The sequence below is a fragment of the Hyperolius riggenbachi genome, chromosome 4, assembly GCF_040937935.1.
Source record: "Hyperolius riggenbachi isolate aHypRig1 chromosome 4, aHypRig1.pri, whole genome shotgun sequence".
NCBI classification, from domain to species: domain Eukaryota; kingdom Metazoa; phylum Chordata; class Amphibia; order Anura; family Hyperoliidae; genus Hyperolius; species Hyperolius riggenbachi.
This window is the reverse complement of record NC_090649.1, coordinates 417,606,571-417,628,390: the sequence shown is the minus strand read 5'-3', so window position 1 is coordinate 417,628,390 and position 21,820 is coordinate 417,606,571. Positions and strand designations below refer to the sequence as shown.

At 45.9% G+C, this 21,820-nt stretch overlaps 1 protein-coding gene across 2 annotated transcripts in view; it reads left to right on the top strand.

The window, feature by feature from the left end:
• The window catches only part of VRK2 (VRK serine/threonine kinase 2), a 159,172-nt gene that overhangs the window by 16,404 nt on the left and 120,948 nt on the right, over positions 1-21,820 (top strand). For both annotated transcript variants that reach the window (XM_068232418.1, XM_068232417.1), the window contains exon 4: positions 18,402-18,471. In XM_068232418.1, coding sequence (XP_068088519.1) covers positions 18,402-18,471 — 70 coding nt within the window. The remainder of the gene's footprint in view (positions 1-18,401; positions 18,472-21,820) is intronic.

The window sequence follows — 21,820 nt, the reverse complement described above, 5'->3', positions numbered from 1 at the left end:
AGGATTATTAGAAACACCTATTCAGTTTCTCATTAATGCAATTTTCTCCCATCGTCCTCCAGGACGGCTGCTGCTGAGACATTGCTGTCTCCTGTCACGCTGGAAACACCTGAAATAAATTCTAATGTTAATTAGATCTGAGCCCATAAATGGAGCCCCTCCTCCCTCTCATCCTCAGTTTTTTTGTTGTTTCCCATTCATGCTGGACGCCTGACTAGTTAGCAGTTTATTATTTTGGCTAATATGGGGTTTTTTCCTGGGGCACCCATGTCTTAGCTAGGGTTTATTGCCTTATGGTGGCTGGGGCTGGTAACTGATGTTTCGGCCTGGTGGGAGACGGAAATGGGTTTTTTCTCCCTTCATCCTCCAGGACAGCTCACCTGAGATTACTATTGAGCCCCTCCCCTGTGGAAACAATGCACCAATCAATTAAATCTGACCACCCCTCTGCTTACTTAGCTCTGTTCACCCCTCCTTCCATCAGTTCATTATTGTTTCCACTCACCCGTGGACAGGAAGCGCTATAGGGGAGCCTGAGGGGCACCTGTAGTGTGTATGCACCGACAAGGAGTCGCGTTGGAGTCCCCTGGAGGTTGCAGCTCATGCTTGCGTTGGCAGAGCGGATGGGAGCCGCGTGTTATGTTGGAAAACTGTGTGGCTTCCGATCGACACGGCCGCCCGTTGCGGTGGGTTGGTTGCGTTCCTCCTCTAGGCCGCCCCATCGGCGTTACAGCTCGTGCGGGCACGTGACCCTCTACATCATCGGGGAGGGTCGCGTTCAGCTCCGCCCATACGGGCGTTTTTCTTTGGCTGATGGCAGGAAGGTCTTCCCTGACCTCGGGGGGGCGGTGCTGGATGCCGGAAGCGGCTGGTATAAGCCGAGAGCGCGCATGAGGGACGCCGACACGCTGTCAGTGCGGCGTGGAGATGGAATCAGCTGAAGCCTCCACCGCGAGCAGCAGCAAGATACCGGCCTCAGACCATGATCCAGTACAGGCTCAGGTATTTTAAAAGAGAATTTTGTCTTCTATCCCTGCTTGTGAATGACTCAGGAGAATAGTAATGACATTATGTTTTTTGGTCTCTCTGGTTATCTCTGTTTTACAGAAGAGCCAAAAGGCGTCACAGAAATCCAACAAGTGTACAAAGTGTGGCGACATCTTACCACCTAATTACAATAGATCCTCATGCGACAGATGTAGACATAAGGGGGAGTCTAGCACAGATACCAATGTAATGATGATAGACTTGATGAAATCCATGAAAAAAGAGTTAACATGTACATTCGCGGCCTTTCGGGCAGCCTTTCCAACACAACCTCAGCTGCAGGCAGTGCTTCAGCCGCTAGTACCTCCACAATCAGGGCAGTCAGCATCCCAGGCCATTCCCGCACAAGCCCACAACAGAGACAGGGGGGAGGAACAGCCTCAGGGATCCCAAACACTTATACCCCAGAGTCAGCCGGTGCGACCCTTACCTCCTTTGACAGGCCCGATAGAGCCCGATTCCCCACATGAGTCCTATGAGGATATGTCAGAGGAATCATTAGCGGAGGGGGAGGCTAGGGATTCAGGAGAGGACATTCCCAGGGCCAAGACCCCTAGATATTTATTTAATGTAGAAGACACCCCAGAGCTTCTGAAAGCAGTGTACGAGTCGGAACACATCCAAGATGCAACTCCCACGGCCTCAATTCAGGATGATATATATATAGGGGGTTAGAGGACACAAGTAGCAGGACATTTCCAGTACATAGGTCCATCAAAGGGGTGATATCTTCTCAGTGGAAGCAGCCTGAAAAAAGATTGTTTATCCCGAGATCATTCAAGAGAAGATTTCCTTTCTCTCAGGATGATCAGGAACCCTGGTCTAAGTGCCCAAAGATTGACGCACCTTTGTCTCAACATTCTAGGTCGGCAGACCTTTCCTTTGAGGATGCAGGCACCCTGAAAAATCCCATGGACCGCAAGGCGGAAATATTACTAAAAAGAGCATGGCAATCAGCTTCTTTTGGGTTTAAGCCAGCAATCGCAGCCATATGCCTAACCCGCAACTTAGAGAAATGGATGCGGGGGTTAAGAGCGCATCTAGTAGCCGGCACAGCTCATGAAAAGATGCTGGAATCCCTACCTGTTATGGAAAGGACAGTGGCCTTTTTGGCAGACGGGGCAACGGAATCATTACGGGCCTCCGCCAAAACAGCTGCGTTAATTAATTCCTCCAGGCGGGCAATATGGTTGAATGCTTGGGAGGGCGATGTCTCTTCCAAGCATCAATTATGCGCAATGGAATTTCAAGGAGACTTGCTGTTTGGCAAAGATCTGGAGGTTATCTTAGAAAGATCCTCAGACAGAGCTAAGAAATTCCCAGACAAAAGGAAAAAGGCTACTAAACCCTTCCAGGGAAGACGTACTTTTCCCAGGCAGGATCAGGGAAGACAGCAACAAAGACAGAGATCCGGTAGATGGACTTATAGCTCGGGCAGGGGTAAGTCAGGTTTCCTATTTAACAAACCTCAACCGCCCGCAACCAAAACTAGTAAATGACACAGATTTACAGGTGGGGGGAAGGCTTCTTTATTTTTTTCACGCTTGGCAGAAAGTAACAAGCAACGAATTTATTTTAGATTTGATAAAAAACGGATACAGAATAGAGTTCCATACCCCACCCCCGGGAAATTTTGTTATTACAGGAACTCCAAGAGATCCACAGAAAGCAGAAGCCATAAATTCCTCTGTGACAAAGTTATTACAACAGAGGGTAATTCAGAGAGTACCGGAACGAGAGCAGTCCAGGGGGTTCTATTCCCGAGTGTTTTTAGTTCAAAAGCCGTCCGGGAAATTCAGGATGATCCTCAATCTAAAGCCTTTGAACCCTTACATTCTGGAGAAAAAATTTCGTATGGAAAGTATAGCCTCAATTCGCAATTTAATTTGGCCAGGAGCTTTTATGGCCACCTTGGATCTGGAGGATGCTTACCTCCACATCCCGATCCATCCGCACTTCCAGAGATTCTTGAGATTTGCGGTAGTCATGGGGGATGCGATATGCCATTATCAATATCGTGCCCTACCCTTCGGAATATCCTCGGCCCCGAGGATATTTACGAAAGTAGTCGCAGAGGCAGTGGCACATCTACATCTCCAGAATGTGAGGGTTCTGCCATACTTGGACGATTTCCTAGTCTTGGCATCCTCCGAACAGCTCCTGAGGGAAAATCTACAAATCTGCATACAAACCCTCGAGGGACTAGGGTGGTTGATCAGCAGCGAAAAGTCTTGCATGCAGCCAGCCCAGTCCACTCTATTCCTGGGCCTGACATGGGACACGGTTCAGGGGAAAATTATACTCCCGCAGCTGAAGGTGTCCAAACTCATAGCGGCTGTGTCTGCTTACAGGGCAGAACCAATGGTATCCCTGAGGCAGACTATGTCATTACTGGGGCAGATGACAGCAGTTATCCCAGCAGTGGAATGGGCACAAGCACACACAAGGCATTTACAGGCATGGTTTCTTCAGGTATGGGACAGGAGGAAGGAGTCATTAGACAGGCTGGTAGTACCTCCGCAGGAAGTCCTCCTGACATTAGACTGGTGGCTGAATCCAGAACGATTAGCCAGTGGTCGTCCTTGGAGGCAGAAAGATCCGGTAAAGCTTTACACGGACGCAAGCTCTTGGGGCTGGGGAGCGCACTGTCTGGACCATCAGGTTCAGGGACAGTGGTCCCCCCAAGTCAGAGAAAGCTCCTCAAATTTCAGGGAACTTCTGGCGGTCAAGGTAGCGCTACAGTCCCTGGCGCCACACATTCAGGACAGGGAGGTAAGCCTATACTCCGACAACATGGTCACGGTCTCCTATGTCAGGAGACAGGGAGGGACCAGAGTTCAATCTCTGATGTCTCTAACAATTCAAATTTTGGACTGGGCAGAAGCAAATCTGCAGTCACTCACGGCCACCCACATCCAGGGTACCCAGAACAGATGGGCGGACGCACTCAGCCGCTCAGTCATAAGGGAATCCGAATGGCAGTTAAATCAGGAGGTTTTCGACAGTGTCACCAAGGAATGGGGGAGGCCTATTCTAGATCTATTTGCTACACCTCACAACGCGAAGGTAGGGGATTTCTGTTCCCTTCATCCTTCCTCTTCAACGACCCGGTTGGATGCATTAGCGATTGTTTGGCCAAGGGGGCTCTTGTATGCTTTTCCCCCCTTCAATTTGATTCCCAGAGCACTAGGCAAGTTGAGAGATTCACAAGCGGAAGTGATTTTCATAGCGCCATGGTGGCCGAGAAGGGCCTGGTTCCCTTTTCTGCAGTCCCTAAAAGTAAAGGGACCATGGCATTTGGGGAACAGAGCGGATTTACTGCTCCAGAGCGACCAGGTACATCCAGATCCGGGGTTCTTCAATCTCACAGCATGGATCCTGAAAGGGAGAGCTTAAGACGGTTAGGATTTTCAGACAGGGTTGTCAATACGTTGCTTAGATGCAGGAAGGACAACACACGGAAAATTTACGCCAAGGTTTGGCGAGTTTTTTGTTCTTGGAAGGAGAAAAACAATATTAGGACAAATGACTTAAAATTTGTCTTGGAATTCTTGCAAGACGGAGTGGACATGGGGCTAGCGGTAAGCACCCTCAGAGTCCAAATTTCAGCCTTATCCATTTTTTTAAACAGGCGCTTATCCACTGAGTTGCATATAAAAAATTTCCTGAAAGCTGTGGCCAGGTCGCAGCCTCTTCCAACCAAAATGATACCTCCCTGGGACCTGTCACTAGTGCTAGATTATTTGATGGCGGATGAATTGTTTCCGTCAGAAACCATTTCCATAAAGATGTTGACGCTAAAGGTAGCCTTCCTGGTGGCCATAACCACAGCAAGGAGGGTAGGAGATATCCAAGCTCTATCAATAAAAGACCCTTACATGATCATTCATTCAGATCGTATAGTCTTTCGTCCAGATCCTACATATCTACCAAAGGTGGCCACACATTTTCACAGAAGTCAAGAGATAGTATTGCCTTCTTTTTCTACAAATCCCAAAAATGACAGAGAAGTCAGACTGGCAAGACTAGATGTGAGACAGGCAATTCTAACTTATTTGAAAAGAACACAACAGTGGAGGAGATCGAGTCATTTATTTGTGCTGTTTGCGGGTAGCAGGAAAGGTTTACAAGCCTCAAAGAATTCAATATCCAGATGGATTAGGGAGATAATTCAGTTAGCTTACAAAGAGAGAGACACCACTGCACCGTCAGACATCAGGGCGCACTCAACAAGATCACTGGCAGCCTCTTGGGCGGAAAGGTCGGGGGCCACACTAGACCAAATATGCAGAGCAGCAACCTGGTCGGGACATTCTACGTTTGTCAAGCATTACCGGGTGGAGCAACTTTCAAACCAGGATCAAGCATTTGGACGCAAGGTGCTCCAGGCAGTCATCCCACCCTAAGGTACAAAGAGTTCTCGCTGGTCTCAGGTGAGCTGTCCTGGAGGATGAAGGGAGAAAAGCCGAGCTACTTACCGGTAGTAGTGTTTCGGCGAAGCCTCCAGGACAGCTGCCTTAGTTCCCAGCCCTATTTAAAAAAAAAAAAAAAGTGATATAAGTGATAAACCTGTTTGTACGTATATATATATGTTACGGGTGAGCTATGTACTCTTCTAAGAACTGATGGAAGGAGGGGTGAACAGAGCTAAGTAAGCAGAGGGGTGGTCAGATTTAATTGATTGGTGCATTGTTTCCACAGGGGAGGGGCTCAATAGTAATCTCAGGTGAGCTGTCCTGGAGGCTTCGCCGAAACACTACCGGTAAGTAGCTCGGCTTTTTTTTTACCTGGTCTCCTGGTTTCCTAACACTCTCAGGCGAGAAGCCGACATAACCGCCTTAGGAGTGTGCGGTGAAGTGCACAGCCGGAGGAAAAATAGCCGAGTACTGATCTCGCGGGGAGACGTCGGGGCGTGTGACGTCATTTCCGTTTCTGGTGCAGGACCGGAGGGCGGCGTCCGAAACCAGGAAGTGTGGCTATAGAAGCCACGCTTAGGCGCACGAGGAACGCCGCTCAAGCTGCAACATGGAGCAGATGCAGTCCTCCAACACAGCAGCACAGGATACCCCGGCAGCTACTTTACAACAGGCTGGCACAAGCCCGCGGGTATGTGGAAAGGAGGTTGATGCTGGATTGTTTTTTATAACATGTAAAGGCAGCATTAGAGTGATAAATGGTTTCTGTTTGTTTTCCCCACAGAAAGCCACAGCAAAGCTGAAAATAAGATGCAGGGCCTGCAATGCTAGGCTTCAGGAGGGGGCAGCTAGGGACATATGTAAAGAATGTCACTTACAGTCTAAACAATCTACTACTTCCAAGGGAGGAAGTTCTCAGGCTACTGTGGCCTTACTAGAGTTGATGCAGACTGTAAAAGATGAGATTAGCAATACTTTTACTGCATTTGGATCAGATTCAGAGCTCAGCCTCCACCACAATAGATCAACAGGCAGACCCACACTCTGGCCAATCTGCTATAGATCTATCAGGTCATACATCTTTGAGTTCCCAGACTTTACCTTGTGGAATTAGATGCTGCGTTGGCTCAGTTTTTAAAAAATTCAGATCGATCGTTTGAAGATGCGGGCTCCCTTAAGGATCCCATGGGTAGAAAGGCAGAGGCCTTGCTCAAGAGAGCGTGGGATGCAGTGTCTCTTTCTTTCAAACCGGCCATTGCATCCATTTGTTTGGCCAGGAATCTGGTTAGATGGGTGGAAGGTTTGCAGAATCATTTAATTGCAGGCACCCCCCACGAAAAGATTCTTGAATCTTTACCGGTGATTTCTAAGTCGGTGGCTTTTCTGGCAGATTCTGCATCAGAAAGTTTAAGATCATCTGCCAAAGCAGCGGCCTTAGTCAATTCCTCCAGGCGGGCAGTTTGGTTAAACGCCTGGGAGGGAGATTCAGCTTCTAAACATCATTTATGTTCCATGGAGTTCCAGGGAGAGTTATTATTTGGGAAAGACCTTGATGCAGTCTTGGAAAGGTCTTCTGACAAAGGTAAAAAATTTCCAGACAAAAGAAAGTAGATCCTTAAAAAAACCTTTTGTGAGTAAAAGGAACCCTCCAAAGGGAGAATCATCGGCCAGGGGTACTTTTCAGTCCAAAAGATGGACATATAACGCAGGCAGGGGTCGGGGATCCTTTCTGTTTAACCGGCCCCAGGGACCATCCACAAAGCCAGCAAAATGACTATCAGAAATCTGTAGGGGGGAGGTTGAGTCTTTCTTCCAGCTTGGAGGGAGATAACCAAAAGTCCTTATGTGTTGAATTTGATTCAGTTCGGTTACCAAATCGAGTTAAATTCTGTCCCTCCTTCCAGCAGATTAGTGACGGGTATTCCGAGAGACCCTCAGTGGGCACAAGCCCTAAGGGATTCTGTAATATCATTACTAGGAAAGAATGTGATCATCAGGGTTCCACTACAGGAACAATTTCAGGGGTTCTATTCAAAGGTCTTCCTGATACGCAAGCCGTCAGGGAAATTCCGAATGATCTTAAACCTAAAACCCCTGAACCCTTACATTGTGGAGAAAAAGTTCCGGATGGAAAGCGTTACCTCTGTAAAAAAACTCGATGTTTCCGGAAACTTTTCTTGCGACTATTGGATTTAGAAGATGCGTATCTTCACGTGCCAATACATCCAAATTATCAGAGGTTCCTTAGATTTGCGATTCAGATTGGAGAGTCGATATGTCCATTATCAATATCGAGCCCTCCCGTTTGGAATTACGTCTGCGCCGAGAATTTTCACGAAGGTCTTAGCAGAGGTAATAGCTTTTCTACATCTTCACAATGTAAGGGTTCTACCTTATCTGGACGACTTCCTGTTTCTAGCGGAGTCCGAGGAAGTTTTTAAAAAAGCAGCTAATTTTTTCCATGGAATGGTTAACAAAGCTAGGTTGGATTATAAGCAAAGAAAAATCCCAGCTGGTTCCAACTCAAAGAATAGTATTTTTGGGGTTACTATGGGACACCACAACTCAGATGGTGTACTTACCGGCGGAGAAGGTGGAAAAGATAATATTGAAAGCTCAAATTTTTATGAGAGAGGAAAGTGTATCCCTAAAAAATGTCATGTCTCTGCTGGGACAAATGTCCTCAACGTTCCCAGCAGTAGAGTGGGCGCAGGCTCACTCAAGGGACATCCAAACCTGGTTTCTTTCAATTTGGGACAGAAACCAAAGGTCGTTGGACAGTCTTGTTCAGTGCCCAGTGCAGGTTCTGATATCCCTTAAGTGGTGGACTTGTCAAAGTCACTTGTCACAAGGGAGGAGGTGGGTCCAGACATCCCCGGCAAAAGTCTACTCAGATGCCAGCTCAAGGGGGTGGGGAGCCCATTACTCAACTTTCCAGGTCAGCGGCCTTTGGGATAAAAAAATGATAGAGGCCTCATCAAACTTCAGAGAATTGATGGCGGTAAAACTGGGACTTCAACATCTGCAGGTTCATGTAGCAGGAAAGGAGGTCTTAGTGTACTCAAACAACATAGTTACGGTATCCTACCTGAAGAAACAAGGGGGAACCAGAGTCCGGAATCTGCGAGATCTCGCGTTAACAATAATGACTTGGGCAGAGTTAAATCTCATCTCACTGATGGCAGTTCACATTCAGGGAATCAGGAACAGATGGGCAGACTCACTCAGCAGGGGTATGTCATTAGAGGCAGAGTGGCAGCTAAATCAGCAGATTTTCGTGCAGATTGTGCAGGAATGGTGATGCCCGATAATGGATTTATTTGCGACACCACAAAATGCAAAGGTAAGGGATTTTGGTTCCCTACATCCTACGATGCCGGAGGATCAATTGGATGCATTAGTGGTGGAATGGCCGGCTGGACTTCTCTATGCCCCCCCCCCCCCCATTCAAACTGATTCCCAGAGTTCTCAGGAAGATACAGATGTCAGATTGCACAGTGATACTTATAGGGCCGTACTGGCCCAGAAGGACCTGGTTCCCATATCTACAACACCTTGTCATCAGGGGTCCATGGTATCTGGGCAACAGAACAGATCTCTTGATGCAGGGGGGACGGCTTCACCCCAACCCTCGACTTTTAAACCTCACTGCTTGGATGCTGAGGAAAGTATCTTAAGAAAAAGGGGGTTTTCAAAAGTAGTTTCCACTTTGGTTAAATGTAGGGAACCGTCAACAAGAAAAAAATACGGTAAAATTTGGAAAGCCTTCTTAAGCTGGAAGGAGAAAAATGGAGTCAGGTCTAATTACTTAAAATTTATATTAGAATTTTTACAAAGTGGGGTAAAATTAGGGTTAGCAGTTAGCTCCCTAAGGGTGCAGGTATCCGCCCTCTCGGTCTTTCTTAATAGACCATTGTCCAGGAATACTTTTGTAAAGAATTACCTTACCTCAGTGGCCAGGACTGAGCCAGTGCCTGAAAAATTAGTCCCACCTTGGATCATTGGTTCTTGACTTCCTAACCTCAGAGAGGTTTGAACCTTCGTCAGAAGTACCTTTAAAATTTTTGTCCCTGAAGGTGGCCTTTTTAATATCGATCTCTTCGGCTATGAGAGTCAGCGATATTTAATCCTTGTCCATAAAAGACCCATACATGGTTGTGCATCCCGATAGGATAGTGTTCAAACCAGACCCGGCTTATTTACCCAAGGTAGCTACAGCTTTTCATAGATCACAGGAAATAGTTTTGCCTTCTTTTTCCACAAATCCAACTAATGATAGAGAAAGTGGAGTACACTGGACGTTAGAAGAGCAATTCTTATATATCTCCAGCGTACGGCTGAGTGGAGAAGGTCGAGTCATTTGTTAGCTTCTTATGCAGGGTCAAGTAAAGGATTACAGACATCTAAAGGCACCATTTCTAGATGGGTGAAGGAGATAATCACCTTAGCTTACAAGTGCTCTAAAATAGCAGCTCCTTCTAAAGTGACAGCACACTCTCTACTAGGTCTTTAGCAGCTTCTTGGGCAGAAAGGTCAGGGGCAAGCCTAGAACAAATTTGCAGAGCGGCAACCAGGTCTTCATATACCACATTCATCAGACACTATCGGGTCGAACTACTTTCAAGCCAGGACCAAAGTTTTGGACGGAAAGTTCTACAGGCCATTGTCCCTCCCTAAAAGGTAAATTTCTCGCTTGCCTCAGCAGCAGCCGTCCTGGAGGACGATGGGAGAAAGTCCCAGCTGCTTACCGGTAGCCGTGTTTCATATTGCGTATGAATGGGTACTCGGTGAGAACTGAGGATGAGAGGGAGGAGGGGCTCCATTTATGGGCTCAGATCTAATTAACATTAGAATTTATTTCAGGTGTTTCCAGCGTGACAGGAGACAGCAATGTCTCAGCAGCAGCCGTCCTGGAGTACTCGCCGAAACACGGCTACCGGTAAGCAGCTGGGACTATCTAATCAATCAGTCGCATGGCAGTTGCTTCAATGCATTTAGGGGTGTGGTCCTGGTCAAGACAATCTCCTGAACTCCAAACTGAATGTCAGAATGGGAAAGAAAGGTGATTTGAGCAATTTTGAGCGTGGCATGGTTGTTGGTGCAAGAAGCGCCGGTCTGAGTATTTCACAATCTGCTCAGTTACTGGGATTTTCACGCACAACCATTTTTAGGGTTTACAAACAATGGTGTGAAAAGGGAAAAAAATCCAGTATGCAGCAGTCCTGTGGGTGAAAATGCCTTGTTGATGCTAGAGGTCAGAGGAGAATGGGCCGACTGATTCAAGCTAATAGAAGACCAACATTGACTGAAATAACCACTCGTTACAACCGAGGTATGCAGCAAAGCATTTGTGAAGCCACAACACTCACAACCTTGAGGCGGATGGGCTACAACAGCAGAAGACCCCACCGGGTACCACTCATCTCCACTACAAATAGGAAAAAGAGGCTACAATTTGCACAAGCTCACCAAAATTAGACAGTTGAAGACTGGAAAAATGTTGCCTGGTCTGACAGAATGAACAGAATGAGAACATTGATTCATCATGCTTTGTTACCACTTTGCAGGCTGGTGGTGTACTGGTATGGGGGATGGTTTCTTGGCACACTTTAGGCCCCTTAGTGCCAATTGGACATTGTTTAAATGCCATGGGCTACCTGAGCATTGTTTCTGACCATGTCCATACCTTCATGACCACCATGTACCCATCCTCTGATGGCTACTTCCAGCAGGATAATGCACCATCACAAAGTTTGAATAATTTCAAATTGGTTTCTTGAACATGACAATGAGTTCACTGTACTAAGTTGGCCCCCACAGTTACCAGATCTCAACCAAATAGAGCATCTTTGGGATGTAATGGAATGGGAGCTTTGTGCCCTGGATGTGCATCCCACAAATCTCCAACTGCAAGATGCTTTCCGATCAATATGGGCCAACATTTCTAAAGAATGCTTTGAGCACTTTGTTGAATCAATGGCACATAGAATTAAGGCAGTTCTGAAGGCGAAAGTGGGTCAAACACCGTATTAGTATGGTGTTCCTAATAATCCTTAAAGAGTAACTGTTAGCCCCAAAAATGAAATTTAAATCTCTATTGCAATGATTTACTTTTTAAGGGAGCCAAAAAGGCAATGCAGAAGTTAAAAATCAATCTAATTTTTTTACTATGTAGCCTTTTCCCCAGGACACAAAGCCGGATAACAGATACTGCTGAGCATGCAGAGCATGCCCATGTCTGCCCGACCCCACTCTCCCCCCCCAGGACCAGGTGCCGATATATTCTCACCCCAAACAGCTGACCGCTCTGACACGGAGAGAGAGCGGGAGCACTTCCAGCGCCGCCACCGCAGAGCAGCCGCCGCCGTGCATCTCTCTCCTGCTCGTGATTCTCTCACATGTGACTCGGCGGCGGCTGCTCTGCGGTGGCGGCGCTGGAAGTGCTCCCGCTCTCTCTCCGTGTCAGAGCGGTCAGCTGTTTGGGGTGAGAATATATCGGCACCTGGTCCTGGGGGGGAGAGGGGGGTCGGGCAGACATGGGCATGCTCTGCAGTATCTGTTATGCGGCTTTGCGTCCTGGGGAAAAGGCTACGTAGTAAAAAAAATTAGATTGATTTTTAACTTCTGCATTGCCTTTTTGGCTCCCTTAAAAAGTAAATAAAACATTGCAATAGAGATTTAAATTTCATTTTTGGGGCTAACAGTTACTCTTTAAGGTGAGTGTAATTTGGCAGCAGTAAGCTACTGTAGCCGAACTCTGCCTGGGAGATTCAAGCAGTTTTACGGCCGCTGCTTTTAGCGGCTTTACAGATGCTCGGGTAGATTTTGCCGGCTTATACAGCCAGAGTAAAGCCTCTGAAATAAATGACTCCACAGCTTAAGACAAACTCTGGCTTTTTAATTGTTATCTGCAACAAACACAATTGCTAACTTCCAGCTAGAGCAATGTCCTGCCTCCATCTGGCCAGTCAGCCAATCAGGTGTACTGTCCTACACCCTTTGCCTGCTGTACCATACCTAGCAGGAATTACATAGATTAGCATTCAGGTGGGAGGCTTCGGTTGGATGCAATCGTGGATTGCATAGCTTACAGGGACGCCCCGTGTAGGCACATCTCCCACACGGCCCCCTCCCTAACCACTCGCCTGTCAACCGCATCCTGGAAGCTGCAAAAAGGAAATTTAAAATCACAAACACTGGTCCACATGACAGCCCAGGGGCCCCAGGTCTCTCTCACTCACTGGGGCCCCCAAACCACCATGCGATACCCAGAGGGAAGTGTGGGCAAGCCCTGGACCTAGATGCAGGACATTGCTCTAGCTGGAAGTTAGCAATTGTGTTTGTTGCAGTTAGCATTCAGTTTAGAGGTGGTGGGGGTGAGTTCCCTGGAGGTGAGAGATCCAGGGCTTGCCCACACTTCCCTCTGGGTATCGCATGGTGGTTTGGGGGCCCTAGCTAGTGAGAGACCTGGGGCCCCCGGCTGTCTTGCGGACCAGTTTTTAATTGTTAGCCTGCTAGTGTTAGCCATACAGGGCTGGTTCTAGACTTTTTGCTGCATGAAGCAATACATTGTGAGGGCGCCTTAAATCCCCCCCATATACCCCCCCCCCCCCGTTGTGTGGGTGCAAAGTTGGATCAGAGAGGGGAGACACATCAGGCTGTGCATTGCAAGCACCCGGCTCAGATCCCCAAGATGCCGGGTATCTGCTGCACCGGTGCCATATTACTCACCTGCTCTCAGTAGATTAGCGATGGGATCACCAGCCACTCATGAAGTCTTGCTTCTTTACAGTGACAGTGACTACTACAGCGGCACCTCATGTGACCCAGCAGCACTTAACAGGTCACATAAGGCATCTCTGTAGCCATGGATACAGCGGTGAGAGCAGGTGAGTGAAGCTGCGCGATGTATCGAGGGAGGGGAAGATGGGTAGGAGGGGGACATTTAGGGAGGGGAGCAGCCTCTCGCCACCCTCTAATTGTTGCCGTCCTGAAGTACTTGATTCACGTTGCTTCATGGAAGAACCGCTCCTGTAAACATACTTAGGGGAGAGGTCGGTGTTAGGTGTAGATGGGGCAGGGTTAATGTGAGAATTAGGTTACAGAGGGGGATAGTAGAATTTTGATATAATTACCAATGTTCTATAGTCATGGCGCTGAGACACCATCATAGTCCCTGACACCACCATAGTCAGCCTCATCACCAAGAACGACAAGCAGGCATACCGCCAACAGGTCGAGAGAATCTGCCACTGGTGTAGGGAGAGCGGGATGGTCCTAAACACCACAAAAACTGTTGAGATCATCATTGATTTTAGGAAGCATGCCTCAACCCCTCCTCCAATCCGTATTGATGGCAGAAAGGAAGTTGAAAGAGTCCCCTGTGTCCGCCTTCTGGGAACGTCCATCTCCAATGATCTGAGATGGAAGTCCAACACCACCTCCAAACTGAGAAAATCCCAGCAGAGGCTATTCTTCCTCCGCCAACTGAAGAAGTTCGGCATGGTCCAACTTCTTATGACGAGCTTCTACTCCACCACGATTTGAATCTGTCCTCTGCTCTTTCAACCTGGTCTGGTTTGCCAGCTCCTCCGCCAGCGACCGACACAAACTGCAGAGGGTCATCATAGGGATGATCAAAGAAATGCAAATCCTCAAAAGTTTATGCACATTTTTATGCAAATATATGCCGTTTGAAAATGGACCAATCAGTTTAAACTCAGGTTTAAATTGATTGGTCCATTTTGAAGCTGCATATATTTACATACAATTTTGCATAAATTTGCATCAGTTCGGAAGTATTTGCATATCATTGATCATGCCTAGTCATCAGATCAGCAGAGAGGATTATCGGGAAACCACTTCCCACTCTGAACCTCCTCTATTACTCCAGGCTGCGCTCCAGAGCATTGAGAATCCCTCACACCCAGTCCACCACTTCTTCAGTCGACTCCCTTCGGGACGAATATAACGGGCCATCTCCACAAAGACCTCAATCAAGATATAGGAACAGCTTCTTCTCCTCTGCTGTCAACCTTTTGAACTCTCTCCACGCACCCCCCCCCCAACCACCTTAGGTCAAACAATATCATGGGTGCCCCCCCCCCCCCCCCCCGAGGTCAAACAACTCCTCCCCCCGGTCAAACAATATTATGCTTGCACTAATGCACATTGCACATAGGAGTGCTCAAGTTAGTATGTTTAAAGTAATGTGTTTTTGTGAATTATGCCAACTGTTGTGTTTTGTGAACTGATGCGTTTTTGTGAATTGTTTTTCTCTGCATGTGAAATGGTGTTCTGTTCCTTTGATGTATTCTGTGTCCTATCCTGTACTTGAATCCTATACGTGCCAAGCCCAATTCGGGGCATGACCCAGTCCCTAATAAGCACTGTTCTGCTTTTGCATGTAAGCCATTTACCTGATGACACCGAGCTGTAGTCTTGCAACACTAAATTGCAGGGGTGGATGAGTTTGTTCCAAAGCTGAGCCATTGTCTCCTTGTGCTAGATGTCCATTGCAGTAAAACACTACAAAAACTGTCACTTCATGATGCTAGATATAAAGGTACCAGTTACATTGTTAGACGTCCTGACTTAATGACTGGAAGTAAAGAGGAATTAAAGGGACATTCCACTTCTCTTGAAAAAGTGGAGTACATTTTTTTTTTTTTTTTTTTTTTTTTTCATCTTTAGAAGTTGAGCCACCCCCTGCTCTGCAGTCTGGCACTTGATCTATGGGAATCAGGACTCAGTGTCTCTAGGGTGAAAGTAATTAAAGGGGTTTTCCACTTTCATTGAGGAAGATGTGTAAAATGCATTCATCTCTGGATAATGAACCAGCTGCTGAGTAAGTCTTGATGTTGGTGAGGCCCTTCAATGTAAAATGTCACAGGTATTGTAGAATACAGGTATTGTAGAAGAAAAGTACGTACTGTTTCATACCTTCATGGGCAGATAGTGTTACAGCTGTGCAGTGTGTGTATTCAGCTAAAAGTGCTTAGCCCACAAGAAAATTGGCACTTCTCTTGGGGACCAGAGTGACTCTCTTGGGTAATGGGGTAAACGTCTTAATGTGTGTATGAAAGTATGTATGTATATATAATTTATTTTTTTTTCATATTTTCTCTCTCTGACTCGTACATTTTCTAAAATCTAGTGTGCTTATTATATCCTCACAAACTGAACATAAATAATTGAGGACATTTGAGTGTTCAGTTTTGTATATAAGCTGCTATAAATTCAGTTAAAGGATACCTTAGCCCTTAATTAATTACACACACACACACACACACACACACACACACACACACACACACACACACACACACACACACACACACACACACACACACACACACACACACACACACACACACACACACACACACATTTGATACTCATCCGCAGCTTCCTCCTGCAGCATAAACCCGTCTGAGTTCCACGACGTCCTCCCGCGGTCTGCCGTTCAGCCAGTTACCGGGGCTGATCACGGCTGATTGGCAGACCGCGGTAGGATGGCGTAGGACTCAGACGGGTTTATACTGAAGGAGGAAGCTGCGGATGAGTATCAAATCTTTATTTTTTTTACAGCTCTGGTTTACTTTAAGGAAATTATGATCTTTATATGCCTCTCACTTCAGTTTTTATTTAAAGCATTCAGAGAGTTTAAAGTACACCTGAACAGAGAGGGATATGGTGACCAACTTTTATTTCCTTTTTTAAACGATACCAGTTGCCTAGCAGTCCTGCTGATCTCCTTGGCTGCAGTAGTATCTGGGTGACACACATGAAACAAACATTCAACTAATCCAGTCAGACTTTAGTCAGAACCGCCTGATCGGCATGCTTGTTCGAAACCCAGCCTCCATGTTAATTGCTGCGTATAGTAAAGTTAAAGGACAACTGAACTGAGAAGACTATGGAGGCTGCCATATTTATTTTCTTTTAAACAATACTAGTTGCCAGGCAGCCCTGCTGATCTATTTGGCTGCAGTCATTTCTGAATAACACCAGAAACAAGCATGTGGCTAATCTTGTCAGAAGCACCTGACCTGCTGCATAGGAGCCATTGATATAAGGGACCAGCCTGTAAACAATCAAGGCGAAACAAAAAGTCCCTTGGAATCTTAGCAAATAATGTCCATTGAAGTTACAATATGGATGCTTGTTAGACTGATATAGGAAGTACTGACATTGCCACAACGTTAATTGTAAGGAAACATTGCCTCCATAAGACCGTTAATGGGGTGTGGCAAAGTCGTCAGTCCAAAACCTCATATTGGCCTTTCCAAACCAAGTGGTCAGTTATTTGCATCATTATGGGTCATATTGCGTAGTACTCATAGGATGCCTGTTAGTATATAAGAGCCACAGTGTCACAAACCCAGTATGCACCTTGCCATAACGTTATGTATAGAACAACGTTGCCTCCATATAGCGATCAATGGGGCTACTGGTCCTACTGCCTGTCATCGGCAGTGTACCAAATAGAGCCAGGCTGACTGAGATAAGATTTATTACAGCAGAAACATGTATGATTAGATTGGAATTGCATGCAATACAGGGTCAGGTTACAGGCTGCATAGTAAACACCGAGTGGTGGGTAAATGGAATTTAGTTTTAGTGCTGACAATCCCGCTTTAATGTAATCCCAGCACTGAGACCATGCCAGGAGGTTATCAGCTTATGGTAGTGCAAAGGGAATGGCTTCAATTTTTTTTGTAACATACATGCAAAAGTAGTATAAAGACTTTTTTCTCAGAAATAGACTTGCACAGTAAGTATATAATGCCATTTACACGTTTGGATCTCTGAAGAAAATGGGTTTTGTATTAGAAACGCCTACCACTAGTGCACCTGACAATGTGCCATTTTTTCATTTATGCTGAGAATGTGGCATTTTCTTCAGAAGTGACACCTGAAGTCACTAGATCCTACCTCAAACGCTAAGGAAAGGTGGGCGGTGACGTGTTTAAGAATAGGCTGACCTGTCATAAAAGAAAAATTGTCGGTTCATTACAGGAGCATAGTAATGATGGCTTTTTATAGTTAGATAGCTTTGTATGAACATCTAAGTTTAGAACTTTAGCTTTTTTTTTGTATGATGATGAAGCCCAGACTTAGAGTTCTAATTTTCTATCATCCCAGAAATGAGAGCTCCCAGCCAGTTAGCCAAGGTTATTGAAGTCAAGCCTACTTTTGGTGCTGGTACCTTGATTTATTTTATTTGGTGTCAGTGCAGTTTAATATCCACGCCAGGTAATTTTAGCTACACCCACCTGTGCTGTACATAATCCAGAAAGAACTCTCTCCCTTCCCATGGAGAAATCAGAGCTGGAATTTATTAGCACAAGTCACAAACTTGTTTATACTGTTTACAAAAGCATATTGATTGTCTAGCGCTTCTAAAAGTAGGTGACACTGCTTCACTATAGTGGTTCAGGTTACTGGAGCCGCTCTCTAAGTGGGGTAAAGCAAGCAAGGATCTAAATAAAGATGAATGGAGCACTCCATAGTGTAAAACCTTAAAAGTTTTAATGTACACAAATAAAAGTTCTACTTACAAAATAGCAGTTAAAATGTCACACATACACAGCAGATTGACACGTCCTCCCTCCAGAATTGTGGGCACTGCCAGGCTGTGGCCAGCAGCAACAGCGTCCGTTCTCGGGGAAAGTCCTCTCACCAATGGGGGGCATGTCCTCGCTCATCTCGTGCCTCTAGTGTGATGACTCGTTTCGACAACCCTGCCTTCGTCAGATCACCTCTTTATTTGCGTTCATTAAACTTTTAAGGTTTTACACTATGGGCATTCATCTTTTTTTTTACATTCTTGCTTGTTTATACTGCTGCATGGTAGCTTGAAAAAGAAAACAAAAAAATTATCTTACAAAATTGGATTGTGGTTTATTAATCCTGTTTACATTGTTACAATTCCAGGAGCCACATCAGAATGGACCTTTATTTTGTGAACTAAAATTCTACCAAAGAGCAGCAAAACAAGATGATGGTAAGTAAAGTTTGTTAAAGCGATATATAAATATTATTATTGTTGTTAATTCAACACAAAAAAACCCCAAACAAAAACGAGCCTGTTTCCTCCTCCACTACACTAACAGTTCTACAATGTAAGTTTGATCTTTGCCCAGTGGTCACATGACGGCTGCTGGATACATTCTGGTTCTCCTTCTTTGGAGTTAAATCCTAGCGCCCCATAGTGTCTTTTATCAGAAGGGCCTGGTTGAACTGCTATTTGCTCTGCCCTCAGATGATTTTGGAAGGGGCTTGCCCAGACTGCTAGGCACTCATGGATTGCAAGACATAGGCTTCAATTCATCAAAGGGTGTTCGATAACAAAATCCCAGTCCTTAAAATACCGCATTCGGTATTTTACACTTCACTGTGCTAATTCATCAATATTTTCCCATGTGTGGTAGAGGTTCGTTAAGTTACCGAAGTACTACGGCTTCAGTTCATCAAAGGCTGTTAGATAACAGCAGAGTGGTGCAGAGCAGCTTGGAATGTCTCTGTGTTGTTACAAGCTGATAACAATAGAAGGCATCCAGACATCCCTTTACATGTAAACGTGTTATATTTACTGTTACTTATACTGCCTCTGCTGCTCTGAATCTGTCCATCAGTGTTTCTTAACATTTTACTTATTTGCCACAACGTAGATAAACTTCCTGGAGACATTACAAATGCCATTCTTGGTGATTTCACCACTTGCATCTTTGCATATTCAAACAGGGACTCAAAGGGTTACACCACCGTTCTCTCTGCTCACTGCCTGGGGGGTCTGGAAGCTTGTGTGGAGAAGCCTGTGACCTATCAGCACCTATCAGCGGCACTTGCAGGAGAACAGGGGCTGTTTCTATTGGCAGCCTGCTCCTGTTAATCATGAAAACATTCACACAGAAGGCTTTCAAAGCCTGTAATGACAGGGGAGAGCTGGAGATAATCACCGAATGTGTTAGCGAATGTGGTAACCTTGATGAATTAACATTTACTGACATTTGCTGACGTGTTGAGCACAAGTCGGTAATTTATCTCATTGCTCTGTGATTTCAGCTTCTCATTCGGTAACAGCTTTGATGAATTAACATTTTCTTAAGTGCTTCGTTAAGTCAGCTGTTTTTTCCTTTAACCTCCAGGACAGGTCCACCACGAGAACGACAGGCTCCTCCCAGGAACAGGAAACGTCCAGATAGAGCACTCTATAAAACTTTGTCCAACCCCTTGATCCCCAGTTGACGTTTCCTGTTCCAGGAACAAGGAGTGCTCTGGTCGCTCGCCGGTCCGTCAGACCAGGAGAGTTAGGGACTTGGTTGGCGGCTATGGGTGGACCTGCCTGGAGAGGTTTTGCGGTCCGGAGGGGGAAGAAAGAGTGGAGTTACCTTCCCCATGGCTGTCCTGGCTGCCCGAGTTGCGGCGGATCCGGAGGACACGCGCGGCGTCCATGATTCCCCTTGGGCGGAGGCTAGTGGCGCGCCGGAAGTGACGCGAGGATCATGCGGGCCTCCGGAGGGAAGGCAGCTGATTGCCCTCAGTTGCGGAGTACGTATGACGTACTTCCGCCCTTACGTGACGTCACTTCCGGTCGCGTGGGTGAAGAGACGCCGGAAGCCCGCATGGTTTGCCAGTTTGTGTTCGGAACGGAGCGGGATGGACGCTAAGCAGGAACCAGGAAAGGTAAGCTTGGCGGAGGCTTGGTGACCTTTACGGTATGAGCTGTACGCCTAGGCCGCGTCTGTATGGAGGTCTGATATAAGATTAGAGACTTACAGTTTGCATTTAATAGCCTGCTTAGCGTCTGATCTGAGGTTTGTTATACTAAACCTGTATCTATAGGCCGCGTCTGTACGGAGGTCTGGGATAAGATCAGAGACTTATAGTGTGCATTTAATAGCCTGTTTTAACGTCTGATCTAAGGTCTGTTATACTTAAATTTTTTGCGGACATACATGATATATGGAGGTTTTTTCCACTTTGGGCCAGAGGGCTATATATATGAATATTATAGCTTGGACAATTATTTGATACTGTGGGGGAGTAGAGTTATAGAGATCTATATATGTAGCGGTTGCATTTATATGTATATATGGCTCTTCATTCCTGCTCTCCTTGGTCAGGGTTACTGTCACTCTTCATTTTTCACCGGGTGATATTCCTTTAAATCAAAATCAGAGGAATGACATTGTGTTTTTGTGTTGATTGTTATTTTAGGGCCCGGAGCCTACTGAGCCGACAAAGCCAAGGAGGCGGTGCCCGCTCTGTGATGCAAAAATGGCCCATAACTACAATAAGCAGTTTTGTCAACCTTGTTTAATGAAACTTATACAGGAGCAATCAGGGGGGTTGAAGGAAGAGTTAATGACAGCCGTAAAGAAGGAAATGGCAGACACTATTAAATCTCTAAAGGAGGTGTTTGCTTCTGCTATTCCCCCAGCAGCAGAGTCAGTAAACCCGGGTACAAGTACAGATATACCGGCCGCAGAAACACCTAATACAGAATCTCAGCCTGTAAAACACAAAAGTAAAAGTACAAAGAGAAATATGGTATCTTCCTCTGAAGAGGAAGACATGGAGGGGGAGGAGGAAGATAATGATGATGAGTCAGACTCCTCTGCTAAAAGTTGGGACAGCCAGTCTGAGGTTAAGAAAATCTCTAGATTTAGATTTCCAGCTGATGAGACAGAGCAGCTGATAATGGCGATTAACAAGACCTTAAACATTGAATCCAAAAAATCGGAGGAAATATCTATGCATGATAGGTTATATCAAGGAATGGAACCAAAAGAATCATTAACCTTCCCTATACACAGATCCACAAAGAATACCATATTAAGCCAGTGGAAATACCCTGATAGAAAATTGTTCATGTCAAAGGGTTTTATGAAAAGATTTCCATTTACAGAGGAAGATGTCAAAACTTGGGATAGATGTCCCAGGTTAGATGCGGCATTTTCTCAGGTTAATAAAGACAACGAATTGGCCTTTGAAGATCTAGGCTATCTAAAAGATCCGCAGGATAAAAAGGTAGAATTCGCTCTTAAGAAAGCCTGGACAGCAGCAGGAGCAAATTTTAGACCTGCAGCTGCCACAACTTGTGTAGCAAGAGTTCTATCCCTATGGGTTAAGAAGGTAGAGGAGAAAGTTGAAAAAGGAGCCTCTAAGGAGGAGATTTTGGAATCATTAGAAGTGGTCTCTAAGGCCACTGATTATATAACTGATGCAGCAGCTGAGAATATCAGAGTAAATGCTAGAACCTCGGCATTAATTAACACAGCAAGGAGGAATCTGTGGATAAAGAATTGGGAAGGTAGTCAGGCCTCAAAAGCCAGAGTATGCAATATCTC